The following is a 13,681-nucleotide window of genomic DNA, read 5'->3' on the forward strand; positions in this document are numbered from 1 at the left end:
GGAAAAAACATCTTTTGTGGCCCTCAAGTCTTTTTAACTTGCTGATTTTTGGTCCATGTGACTAAAAGTTCGGATTTAACATATTTAAAGTTTAACATTCAATGAAAGTGTCTTCTAATTATCACAGTCAGACAAGCAAAAACTTATCTGTCTTGCAGAAAGAGCAGCGGCTTCTCTGCTGCAGATAAAGCTTCTGGACGCCACGGAAACCACCCAGATAATCCGGCCTGTGTGTTTATCGGCCCCAGCAGGAGGGACAACACACACACACACACACCCTGACCAGGAGCCACCGCGTCCCACCTAACCCGGGCCCTTTCTGAGGAACACACACATCATTACCAGAGTAAATTACTGGATTTTTGTCTCAACCGTACAGGAGAGGAAGTGTGATAAATGACACTGACCTTAGAGGAGCGCATTAAGAATACGGAGGGTATTTCCATATTAATGACTCGGCTTCAGAGGAGGGGGGCATTCATCAGTGCCGCTTGAAAAGTCAGTATACCTGGACAAAACCCCCTCCCTGTTCCGCTAAATCACCCCGAAGCCGTTTCAGCTAGCAGCTCCAACAAAACTTTCTCCAGCCTGAATCCTGTTGTCGGTTTATTGGCGGAGCGGAGCTGAAAACCTTCAAGTCAGACGACTTGATTCCTCCAGAAGGAAGAAGAAAAAGAAGAAGAATTAGGGAAAAAACGGTTTATTTTTAAACGCACGTGGACAAACTGTAGGGGATTAAAGAGAAAACGCAGCAGGAAACGCACTCCATCACAGCTCAGCCGTGATTTGACGCAGCGAACGTGACGAGGGTGAGAACGCGTTCCTCCTCACCCCGCAACATGGCTGAGGAAAGAAAAAGAAAGAAAGAAAGAGAGAAAGAAAGACAGCAGCTTTAATAAGTCAGATAACGCCAGATATGCTGATATATAGAGGTATTAAATTCCAAACAGTGAACGCTTTGCACATAAATCCGGAGTGCAGAGATGCTGAATGTTAGATTTCTTTCCACATGGGGAGATTAAGGTCTCAGTGGCTTTATGAAGGAACGTTGTCTTGGCTGACTGTCGGGATTCTTCTGATTAGAGTGTAGCCAAGAAAGGTCAAAGGCCACAGCAAGACAGAAAGATGGAAAAGAGTGTTGCTGACTACACCGAGGAATTCATTTAGCCACATTACAACCACCAAGTTTGACATTGAAACCTTAAATGATAGACTTGCACAAATTAGTGCATAACTGTGAAATGGAAGGGAAATATTTAGTTAACTATAATTATTTATAACTAAAAGTCTGAACTGTGTGGCATGTGTTAGAAGTCATGTCTTTTTTCTAATTCAAGAAAACAAACCTGTTAGATTTCTACATACTCTAAAGTGTAGAAGCTTGTTTATGTGTTCCTTTTTCATCCAGGAAAAGGCATAACATGCATTCTTTCTTCTTTCTGTATGGCTCTAAATAAAGCTTTAAACTAAACTTCAGTCTTCACTCTTCCTCTGAGACCTTGACTTCCAAATGAAATGTAGAAATTATTTTAATTTAAAGAGAGAACATTTTAACCACTGAACAACAATCCAGCTATTTTTCGCCTTAACCCAAGGCTACAAGCTTCTGACATCGTCTCTGGTTCAGGAGCGACTCGATACAAGAAATGACATTTGTAGCTCGTTTGTAGCATTTATTCTGCGTGCCTTCCACTCACCTTTCTATGAATATGTTTGATAAGCTCTATGAACAACCTGCTTCTATCTACAACAGCGGGGTCCAAACCTTTTGCCTTTGGTACTAAAATTGGTTAATTAAAACTGTTTTTTGTGCCACAAAATTCATTAAGTTAAAAATGCAAAAATGAATTCATAGTTTGTTTTTTTCAGTGTAGCCTGCTCAATAATAAACACATTTTTAAAATGGATTATATAAATCTTTAAAGATCCAAAACATAAAATGCCTTATTAAAATAAAATTTTTTTTTGCCACATTTAGGGGGGATTATCAGTCATTTTCTATTTTATTGGCCACAATAAAATAGAATTGTTACTGGACTGCATTTCAAATTTTCTGAGACAATTTGGGTTTTTCATGATCTGTAAGTTATAATCAACATGATAAAAAAAATGAAAGGGATTGAAACATTTCATTAAATGTGTTGTAATTCTGCGTGATGATTTTCACTTTTTGAAATGAGTGACAAAAGCTGTTGAACCTTTAGACAATATTACATTTGGAAATGTACCTGTAGACTTAAATACTACAGTGTGGTCTAATCCAACTTCAACATGCTCCCTTCATGGCATGTAGGAAACTGCAAACTGGTTTCATTGGGTTCTCAGCAGTCCCTCTCTTCTTGCCGCTCTTGCATTCAGGACACCTCTCTGGCGTCTCCGTAACAGCCTCAGGACGAGGCACAAGGGTGTGGACCTTTACTGGACTGTGGCAATCAGGTTGAGAGAAGATAAGGAGAAAAAAAAAAAACAAACTCTCTGGTCCACCCCAGATGTCATCACGGTATGCTAATGAGCTGAGGGGGGCAACCTTTTAAGTGCTGGAGCCCAACAGACTGAGCAGTTAGGAGACATGGACCAGACGTGAACACTTGTAATGAAGACGTCTAACGACAAGGGGCAAACAGGTGAGGACAGCTCAGACAGGAGGCTACGGCCAATTAATCTGAATTTACTTGTATTTTTAAATCATTTTCACCCCAATTTTTTGTTGCAGATTCCAGACGAGCCATGGACAAGCTGCTTGGCGGTTCTGTCTTGTGCCCTGGACAGGATATCATCTTATACTGTAAGTTTTTTAAAGAGACACTACAGTATAGATGATGTACTATCCAGGGTATCATTCCACCTCCGCTGGCGCCGGAGGAGACTCGGGCTGAAATGTCAGAGGGCCAAACACACAACCGAGGGGGGCGGTTAAACCGTTACCATTACTGAGTTTTAGTAATGGTAAGGGTTCTACGGCCTTCACTCAATGTCAACGAAGGAAAGGACGAGCTGGAGCATTGTTACATTTAAGCCAATAATGTCAAATAAAAATGATGGTTGTCTCCCTTACATGAGTGCCCCTTTATTTGTACAATCTGCTCTGAATGGTTTTGTGTTTACTTATAACAGGGTTTCTGTAGGTTTCACCAATTCAAATTTAAGACTTTTTAACTTTTTAGGACATTTTTAAAACAGTTATGAGTGAAATGTATGAATATCGTCCAAACATCAGTAAATTTTCACCCACCCCATGACAAGTATTGTATAACTAAACAATATGCTAGCTAGCTAGCAAAAGAAAAAAAAACATAGCTAGCTAGCAAGGACATATTAGCAGCTAAAAATCGACAGATTCAACGGTCTTGAGAATCGCAATGAAGAGTGCGACTCAAGTTTTTGCCTGACAGAAAAGTTCAGCAAGAAAAAAACCCCATAAAATATACGGGGTTAAATAGACCTGGCTAAACAAAATTTTAATTTACCATTGTTATTAACTCATCTAAGGCTAAGTTATTAAAAAAAAACTTCTGTTACAAGAATTGTAGACTTTTTAAGAATGCGCGGACACCCTGCATAGGATCTAAATTAATTTTCTGAGCTGAGCTGGAGTTAGCTTGTCTAAGGCAGCGATCTTTGCTCTGTCAAATCAAGAGGGTAGCAGCTGTTCAGTGAACAAGGAGCGCTTCAGGGACTGACACAGCTTCTGTCTGTGAGGAAACTCTCACTCCCCCATCCCTGACATCAGGACACTTACTAGCTGGTTATTCATCAACATGCCCTGAACTGCTGAGTTAACCCACAGGCAGCGGGAATGAATCTAATCCCCATTATCTGACCCAGTTTAGCATCAGGTTAGTGCTCCACTTTCCCCATCCATTAGGGAGACAATGTAGCCCTCGGAGGCAGAGCCGGGCTTTATAGGAGCCAAAAGAACGGAGCGAGCGTTAAAAACAGAGAAGAAGAAGAAAAAGAGGGAAAGTGATGGTAGCAGAGATGGATGGCTACACTTCAAAGGGCAGCAGAGACGGCTAAAGTGATGAAGGGAGTGGAGGGAACTGGGTTGGACGGTACATCAGGGATATGTGAGTGAACATGACGGTGCAGCTCTCGCCTTCGGTTTATCTACAGCGCAGCGTTTGTGCCCGCCGAGGGAAGAAAAAGCCCTGAGAGCCAAAGATAAAAACGTCGGCCTTTTCACAGCCTGCCAAACCCGCTCAGCCATGAAGGAGCTGTCAAAGTCGTGTCAAAACATCCATTTGATGAGCCGCCGTGTCATGTTTGCTACCACAAAGGTACCGGAGCTTAAAAACACGCCGACACTTCAGCTGGGTTTTATTCTGCTGCAACATTTCCGATTCGTCTGTCGTCTGAGTAAAACTTGGACACCCCACCCTCACTTCTAAATACAGTAACATATCCCTGCAAACGGGTTAAACGAAGACACAGTGGGTTCCTGAAATAAAACAAAGGAGGAGTAAAACGTCTCTTTGTGAGACAGGAGCCAGGTCCATGGCGGTTCTTGGACTGGAGATGGAGCATATGCTGCCTCCCGGCTCCATGTCAGACTCATGATGAGGCCATAACCTCTTTAGCTCCGGTTCTGTCTTTGGCAGAGAAAAAAGGAGGCACAACAGAGCAGGCAGAAATGTTCCAGGAGCTCTCCGTCTTCTTCACTTCTTCAGCTTAGCAGCGATCTTCAGCCTGACGTCCCTCAGGTAGACCCGGCTGAGGTCGTCCCCCGCCTCCCGGGCGATCCGCGCCACCATCTTGCCGGCCGTGCCGATCACCATGGACTGCAGACACGAGAAGCGACGCAGCAGGTTTCATTCTGTCTCGATTTGATCGATTTATCGATAAAAACAATACATTTGTGACCGAAGAGCTTAATATTAAATGATTAAAAATAAAAACAGATGTGAGGAATAACTATTGGAACACAGGTTAGAAGACAAATAAAGAACTGAAATGGATTTAAAATAGAAAAAGATTCAGAAAAAAAGCATAATGTATAAAAACGTGCAGAAAACTTTAGCAAAAATTAACAACAAATCCCTTTATGTTGGTTTACTTACAGTACAATTTAGTGTATTGTGATAAATTGGTATGGCTTGATTATCACACATAGGTGATCCATAACATATTATTATTGGTATTTTGTTCCATATCTTGAACCTCCACTGCATATTGGCCTGAATGTAACAAATGCTGCAGCAGGCAAGTTTTTCAGTAATAGATTATTCTGACGATTAATTAATAAAAAAAAATTGGAATATTCTGCAGATTTTTCATTTAACCACTTAAGAATATTTTATGCAATATTAGAAATACATAAAAAATAAGTACTTCAATTTGGATTAATATCTGGATAGCAAAATGTGCTTAATAGACGATAGTTTTTGTTCAAAATTTGAATTAGGTGAAGGCAAAACTGAGGGTTCCTGAATACAACATATTTACAGACTGTAGTTGTTTTTCATTTTAAATGCAAAATGTATATATTTTTTGTTTATATTTTGCCTAATTACTCTTTTGATTGCATAAATGGCATGTTTTTGAGTCTGTATATCCCAGTTAACGTTGAACTGATTACTAGATTATTTGATGATTTCAATAATCGATTAATCGCGATTAAGTCGATTAATGATTTCAGCCCTGTTTCAAGTTATGGTTGAAAAGCCGTGACTTTTTAAAACCTGGATATATTTTAAAACTAACTGATCTAAAGCATGAGAGACGACCCGGAGCTCCAGATGATCTAGACCCAACCTTGTGATATGCTTTAGAAGACTACCTGCTTTCCTGTTGGAAATTACAATTACACTGCATATAAACTATATTTCCCTGTGTCCATTCTGTGAAGTGACCAGAAAATATAACTTGATATCAAATATTATTCAGAGGCTGTTGGTCGGTTTGCAGAGCTCCAGTTTGCTTTCCTTACCCAAACTGGAAAACCGAGTTCTTCTAAGTACCGCTCCTTGTGAGGGCACTGGCCTTGAAACATTCAGCCGCACAGATGCATCTACAAATGTTCTTTCTCATCTAATATGCAGAGTCCAAAAAGGTGGATTAAATATTTATGAGATAAAAAAAAAGAAAAGAAGTTTAAGGTAGGGGTAAATGGGGAGTATATGTATAAACAGTGCCTGTAAAAAGGTGTTTTACTCCTTTTAGTTCTTTTACAAATCAATCGCGATCAACAAAATGTGGCTTTTTTTTTTACACAACAGAAATCAGTTTTTATCTAAGTGAAAACTGACCTATACAAAATAATGATAATCAAGTAAAAAAAATAATATAAAAACATAAAATAAGTGATATCCAGGAGTACTGAAAGGACCTCCTAGTTGTCTTTATACTACAATCACTTGACACACAGTCACTGAGCCCCACTCCACTCATTGTAAAACTCACAGCACCATTTGGCTGGCCCTCTGTTGAGTTAGGTCAGTCGCTTCAAAGGGGGTAAATATTTACGCAATCACTTATTTTATGATACATATTTCTGTTCGGTTGTCACTGTTTTGTAGAAATCAGTTTTCACTTTGATATTAAAGGATTCTTCGGGTAAATTTCTTGGTTTGAAAAAAAAAAAAAGCCAAATTCAGTCAAATGTCCACGTTTCAATGAATGCTACACAAACAGAATATACGTTACAGACTAACAATTTAACTTTTCTATCCTAAAATAAAACAAAATGGAGTATAAAATTAATTATCCTAAACAAAACGTCACATTCACAGTCAACCAGGACGACTCTGGGAGGCCTCTCCTAAAGATTACACGCAGATAAATGTTAACATCAGCATACTTATGTGATGCTTGTCTGTAAACAGCGTCCAGCTGCACATTTTGACCTCGTGATGTCATTGGATGAAGAGCTTGAGGAAAGCCAAAGTCTCTGAGCGTTTACACCGACCGGGGCGTGCACGTTTGTCTCCGCGGAGACGTTTCTGGGTTAAGCTGCTGGACAGCTGCCGCAGCTAAATGATGCAGTGTGTATACACAGGCTAAACTGCAGGTAAACACAGGGGACGTTAATGTCCAACCACCAAGCGGACATGCAGAGACGTGAAGCTGCCAGACGCCTTACAACCAGACGGATGGAAACGCTGCAGTACTTACCATGTGAGATTCTTTCTTGGTGTAAAGTTTCACGGAAATATCCAGCTCCCCGTTTTCTCCATCCTGCCAGAGTTCAATAGACTGAAAACAGAGACAGATTTTAAGAGTAGAAACTGTCTGCACCTACTAACAAAACTAAATGCTACGTCAAACAAACAGCTGGGGAGTTTTAAAAAAGAGCTCTGAATGGAGATCAGAGGCTGTAAATATAGTTCTTGTTTCATACGAGTTGGTTTTATATGATAAAATCCTTTAAGATGAATTAAAATACACCAGAGGCAACAAGCGCAGCAAATCAGATTTTAAAACTAAAATTCCAAAACACAAGAAGAAACGGCAGAGTAATTTACGCTGACATGAAGAAAATAACCTCCATTTATGAAACTAGAACTGAAACGATTAATTGGATTAATCATGATTAATCAATTATTTGAATAATTGTCAAATAATTCAGTAATCGATTAATTAACTGGAGTATCCAGACTAAAACAAAGACCAATTCCTACATGAACTACATATTCAGAGCAGCAATTAAGTCAAAACTGAACAAATAATATATACATTTTGCATTTAAGATTAATTCTTTGTTTGTAAAATATGCTCTACCCAGAAGTCCTCGAGTGCAGTTTTAGCTCCACTTGGTACAAATTCTGTTAAAAAATCCTATCAAGCATATTTTGCTGCCCAATAATCAATTGGTTAATAGATAGATAAAAAAAAACAAAGACCAATTCTGCACTGTATCGATGTAGGTAAAGCAGAAAGGCTGAGCTTTTCACATGATGACGTTAGAAACATTTGTTTAGCTTTAGCAAAAAGATAAACAAAAAAGTGCCTAAAATGGTTAAGTAAAAAATCTGCACAATGCCCCAATATTTCTATTGATTAATCTTTAGAATAATTGACAGATTAATCGGTTACTAAAATACTCATTAGGTTCAGCCCAAGATGAAACTTGTGCTCTGAACAGGCCGCAGTGCTGTGACTGCTCTCCTCACCTGGGTCACGGAGTAGGGCACTTCCTGTGGCAGATACTCCAGCAGCTTCTCCCTGATGATGTTGGTGCAGATGTCCTCTGGACTCTGGTCGGTCAGAACCTCGCTGTGGTACTTCCAGGGTCCGGGCTTGGCTTCAACCAGGAAGTAGCTCTGCAAGAGCAAACAATGTGTTAAAATGTATTCATAACTGACGGCTATCTGCAGTTGTTTTCACATCTGAACGTGCGACAACCACAAACTTCGACGCATTCATTGAGATTTTACGTGGCGGACCGGTGCAAACCGAAAGATATTTGTGAAGAGGAAGATAGAGAAGGAATGGTTTTCAAAGTTTCAAAACTTAAGAGTTAGGTAAATTTAATGCTCTTTATGAGGGCAAACTTGATTTATTCTGCCATTATCAATTTACGTAAAAATGGCCTCAAAACAACATTAGTATCATTTATCGCGATAATTACTATGACAATTTATCATCCAGCAAAATGCATCATGGCAGATAGATATGAATGCTTTTGCAGGGCACTGCAGGTAATGTAATTTTTCTGCTGCTGACTCCAAAAACTATATTAATATAGAAGGTTAATGTAAATTATCATATTTATGTACTTATATATTTACAGCATTAATTATGCTTCACCACTTTTGTTATTTAGTTTAATTCTAGAAGAGGAGCCAAATACTTCATACTTTGGGAACTTTATGTTATTATCTTAACATACTTTTTTCTTAATTTTGTTCCACATTACCAGGACAGTTAGCGCAGTGAGTGTAACGAGTTTCAAACACCCCATGCATCCCTGTCTTGTGTTTCTGCTCACCTTCAGAGTCTCCACATCCTCTCTGTCCACAGAAGACAGCATGAAGACGTCCTTAAAGTGAGGCCAGCCCCGCTGACTCCTCAGCTGCTTCAGTTTCTCTTTGCTCAGCACAGAGTTTGGCGTTTCGCCGCCCTCCAGCGCTGCCGTGTCCTCGTCGGGAGGTAACTCGGAACTCCTCTCGGGTTCCTTTTTAGCCCACGGAGGCTTGATGACGGGCCTGACCCGCACCCTCTGTCCGTTCACCACGCCACACGTCAGCTGAGCCGTGATGTCCAGCAGCCTGCTCTTGGCCTTAAACAGGTCCACCTTAAAACATTACGCAAGACTTTTCTTAAAGTGCACGTGGAAGCACAAGCTTTATTTATTTTTTCTCACAGTTTTGGGTTGTGTTCAAGAAAAAGTTGGCTCTTCTGTATGATGTAGATTGAAAATGGAGGAGAGAGGAGCCACAGCAGAGCTGCAGGAGCCGAAAGGCTTGAAGCCAAGAGCCACAAACTGGATTTGAGAAGTTAGAATGGACAGCATGGCAGACTGACAAAGACAGAATAGATTGATCTTTTACCGTCGCTCATAAAGCAGAGTCAGAGTGGTGAGAGTGGGAAGTGCTTCTTTTAGATGTTTGATGGATAATAATACATTTCCTTTCATAATTTGAAGCACAAGGTCAACACTCCTTTTGACTTTTCCACATTTTGTTAAACCACAAACTTTAATGCTTTTGTGGGATATTTATATTCATTTGTGTAGTTAAGTCATTTTAGCCTTGCTTTGTATAACTTTTGTTTGTTTTTAACTGAAAAATGACTAATTTCCCAGGGACAAGAGATGAAAAATCATTTCAAAATTTAAACTAGTGCTGAAGAATAAATAAATAAAAATGTGTATGTTGCAATAGACATGTGATCAATATCAATGGATAATATGTCCGATAAAATGTTCAATAATTTCACTGAACTCCTATCCAGAACCACAAAGCATTCTGGGGGATGTAGGCAGAAGAAAGACTTTAGCTGCTCTACCTGTCACTGTCAGCTAAGCTAGGATGGTGGCATCAACTAACCGACTTGTTCCTCGGTTACCTAGCAACAGCCTATTGAGTAACTTCTGCATTACCATTTTTATTTTTTTCCACAGTTCCTCATAACTGCTGAAAAAAACCCAACAACGTAGAGTGAAAACTGTGACTAAAACAGGAACGGTTACGCCATCAGTTTGGTAGAAATTTCAGATATTTGAAACAAAAAAATGAATCGATTATCATCGATATCGACTGATAGAAAACTGTGATTATTACTGTGATATTGTGATACGTTTTTCAGTCACATGATACAAAAAGTAGAACATCGTGTTGGTGGCAGCATCACAATGTGAGGACAGTGTAAGACATGGATACCTTGTTGAGCACCAGGATTGCTGGGATGTGCGGATGCTCGGCCAGACATTTCAACACCTCGAAGTCCAGCGCGGAGCACATCCATCTGTCTGACACGTCCACCATGACCACCACTGGAAATCGACAACAGTTCGATTCGTACGCTTTTCAGAAGCGTTCAAACCACAAGCGCAGCTCAGATATAGACATAAACATCTCATACTCAGGTCAGCTTCTTTGACGGTGTTCCAGGGATCCACGAGCAAGGATTTCTCCAGCTGGTGTCTGTGAAAGCAGAGGATCCGTTACAACCTCAGACAGACCAGAGACGTTTAGCAGCAACAAATCAGTGAACACAGTGTTCACCTTTTAGCCTTAAATGGTGTGGTGAGGCCAGGGGTGTCCAGCAAAATCTGCAAAATGGGCACAAAACCGACTGATCAAGGTCTTTTTTCTAGAGCTGCACAATTTGCTTAAATCTAGGGGTGTCCCGATCCGATATTGATATCAGATACACAGCCAAAAGAATTGTGTATCAGATTATATTGGCCTGCATCTAACATCTGGGATATAAGCATTCCCAAAGAACACACGCTCCAGTATTTCACGCGAGCAGACAGGTTGGTAAATAATAAATTGGTCAGTTGTTCTCATATTTATTGTCGCTGATTATTGATCTGTTCGATCGAGCCTTTCCTAAAATTCTGCAATACAAAATAAGTAATAAAAGTTCAAATGATTCATGCTCATATCGTATCGGGTCAATATTGGTATCGGCCAATACTCAAAGATCCGATATCTGTATCATCAAGCTGTATCGAGACACCCCTGCTTCAAACTCTGGTGATGCTCTTACAATCTGTGTGTTGTCCTCTGTTAGGACGCCCAGAGAACGTGACCTCGTTGTGTGAACTTTCTTGGATACAGCAAACACCTTTGAGCAACAATAAAAGATGACCTGTGAGCATCGCCTCCTCCACAGTAAGATGAAACAACAGCGAATGCAGGTTTCAAAGACAGATGAAGACCTTTCTGCCGAGGAGCTGGTTGGACAGCGTGGACTTTCCGGCGTTTGGCGCTCCGATTATAGCCACCTTCAGCACCTTTGAGTCGGGAGGCTGGTCAGGATGTCTGTGCAACAAGGATACCTGTTCACCTTTAAGGACCGGCGCACAGGAAGATGATTAGAGTGGAAAAACAACGGCATGTCAAATTGGTGACAGGATGACATCATCAGCACTTTTTGAAAATAACGCCAGGCCTGCACAGTCGGACCGGTAAATCTCCGAGGCAACGGCCTGCTTACTGCTTTCTGGAGGAACTGAGGCTGGGAGGTGATAAACGCCGTCGTCCGTCTCCGCCGCTGTGCCTTTCATCACTCCGCCGAGAAATGCTTCAGATGTAATAAAACAAGCGGGAGTGAAGATGAATCCGTGCCTCCCGCCTTGGCTGCGGGCGGCAGCGCTTCCTGTTAAGACATCAACATCTCTGTGACTTTGATGCCCGTGCCAGAGCGCGATGACTGATTGCGCTTCCTGGATGCTGAATGATTTGGAACATTATTAGGATTTATTCACAGGGTCCTTGTCAAAAATGTCTCCGAAAATTCATCAAAAACTTCTTATTCTAATGAAGCAGATGCTGGGAACAGCATGACGGTTGTCTTGTGCAAGGTTTTTTTTGTTTTTTGCATAAAAAAATTAGTCTTCTTGATTCACCTTCCTCCATTTCATCCTATCCATGACATTCTCTTCCGTCACATCAACCCACTAAATATGCTTAGTTACAAAACTCCCTCATATCGTACGGGGAAGCATGTAGATGAAGGAACTCAATGTTTGCTTACAATAACAACAAAACAATAGAAGAAATACCATATTTCAGCACACTTGGGGTTTCATTTGCTACTTTCCATGTTTCCCAGTGTAACTGACCCACACTAGAGTTCAGTTATTATATCTGGCCCAAAGTTAGGATTAGCACACCTCACTGCTGTCTCACTGCCCTGGTGAATGTCCTGCACTGTCTTCACATATGTCCTCCTCACTATCTCACAAACTCATTCGGCATCAGTTACAGAAAGAGCACAAGTAGTTCATTTCTTACCTGTAGAACTGCAAAACTCTAAACTCTAATGGACAGTTGAGAAATGTTACATTCACATTTCGAAAATTATTTAGCTGCAATACAATGAGCAAAAACAACCAAGATAGTTTTTTTAATCTGTTTAATTGCGTTGACAAAGGTTTGGATCTGTCTGGATTTTAAAGTTGAAAAGCTTTCTAAAGTTTGTCTAACAGCATATAGTTTGTTTTTTTCCCCTTTAAATGTATTTTCAAGTCTTTCAATTCTAGTTTGCTCCGATATGTCTTTTGTTTTTATTTTTAACATTCATGACATACCTTTTGTGCTTATTTTTTCACTTTAAAGCATTTATCTTTTTACTGGTTCTGTAACATGAAGGCATTTATCTCAGTTTAATATTATTGTTGTTTTATTGTTATACTTTATCTTAATTTTTCTAATTTTTTATGTTATGTTTTTTGGGGGGATTTAAGTGTAACAGAAATTGAAAAACACTGTTTTTGAAAATTTTTAGTAATTTTACTATTATTATTATTATTATTGTTGTTGTTGTTATTATCTAAGAAAATCATCTTATTTCACAACAAATAAATTCCTTTCTTAATTTAGAAAAAAGAAACAAAACAATAAATATATAAGCACTTGAAATGAATCACAGTGACTCCATTCTTTTAAAACAAATCCCCTAATTGCACATAGAAATAGCTCATTTGGGGTCAAAATAAGATTAAATTAAAATGAAAAAGCTTAGTTTAGTTGAGCAACAGTCATGATAGTCACAAAACTTATGTTTAAGAATAATGTTTTTATTTTTAGAACAGCAGGAGTAATATAATTACCCTGATAATTATATTTAGCCTATATAATTACTGGGGTACCAACAGTGTTAGTATCCCACTCGACGTAAAAAAAAAACCTCAGAGTACTTTTATTTAGCTAAATGTCACATTATTCCAGCTGATGGCTTGCGCTAATAACGCTCAGATTTGTCTCCCTGCTTAAACAGCGTCAGATAGAGGAGCAGCAGAAACCTTAATGTTAGCACTGACCCGCAGCGAGGAGGCATGACGCACTTTCCTGCCGAGCAGACCCGATCAGCCGCGTGGAGATGACGGCTCCATCTCTGAGCAGACGGCCGAACACCCGGAGAGCCATGATGCTCCTAAACACGAAACGTTCCTACTTCAGACTATAAAACACTAAATACTGTGACAGAGATGAGCCGCTTGTTTACATTCACATTGCCTCAAGGGTGACACCATGTTGCTTCAGTCAACGACAAGCAGTTTCCGCTTTGG

At 39.9% G+C, this 13,681-nt stretch overlaps 1 protein-coding gene and 1 long non-coding RNA gene across 2 annotated transcripts; one reads left to right on the top strand and one right to left on the bottom strand.

The window, feature by feature from the left end:
• Nucleotides 1-1,983: 1,983 nt before the first annotated feature.
• Nucleotides 1,984-3,172, top strand: LOC106956661 (uncharacterized). The gene is made up of 2 exons (XR_001426808.1): nt 1,984-2,624; nt 2,714-3,172. It is a non-coding gene; the product is annotated as an uncharacterized LOC106956661 (long non-coding RNA).
• A 1,128-nt stretch (nt 3,173-4,300) lies between these two features.
• eral1 (Era-like 12S mitochondrial rRNA chaperone 1) lies at nt 4,301-13,681 on the bottom strand. The gene is made up of 11 exons (XM_015047642.1): nt 13,433-13,681; nt 11,605-11,766; nt 11,327-11,454; nt 11,155-11,232; nt 10,665-10,711; nt 10,522-10,583; nt 10,320-10,432; nt 8,927-9,232; nt 8,109-8,258; nt 7,111-7,191; nt 4,301-4,778 (listed from the first exon to the last, which is right to left on the bottom strand). The coding sequence occupies exons 1-11, from the start codon at nt 13,536-13,538 to the stop codon at nt 4,656-4,658; spliced, it is 1,356 nt and encodes a 451-aa protein (XP_014903128.1). The 5' UTR covers nt 13,539-13,681; the 3' UTR covers nt 4,301-4,655.

Source organism: Poecilia latipinna, unplaced genomic scaffold, assembly GCF_001443285.1.
Source record: "Poecilia latipinna isolate Pla-1442-1.1 unplaced genomic scaffold, P_latipinna-1.0 Scaffold837, whole genome shotgun sequence".
Lineage (NCBI taxonomy): Eukaryota > Metazoa > Chordata > Actinopteri > Cyprinodontiformes > Poeciliidae > Poecilia > Poecilia latipinna.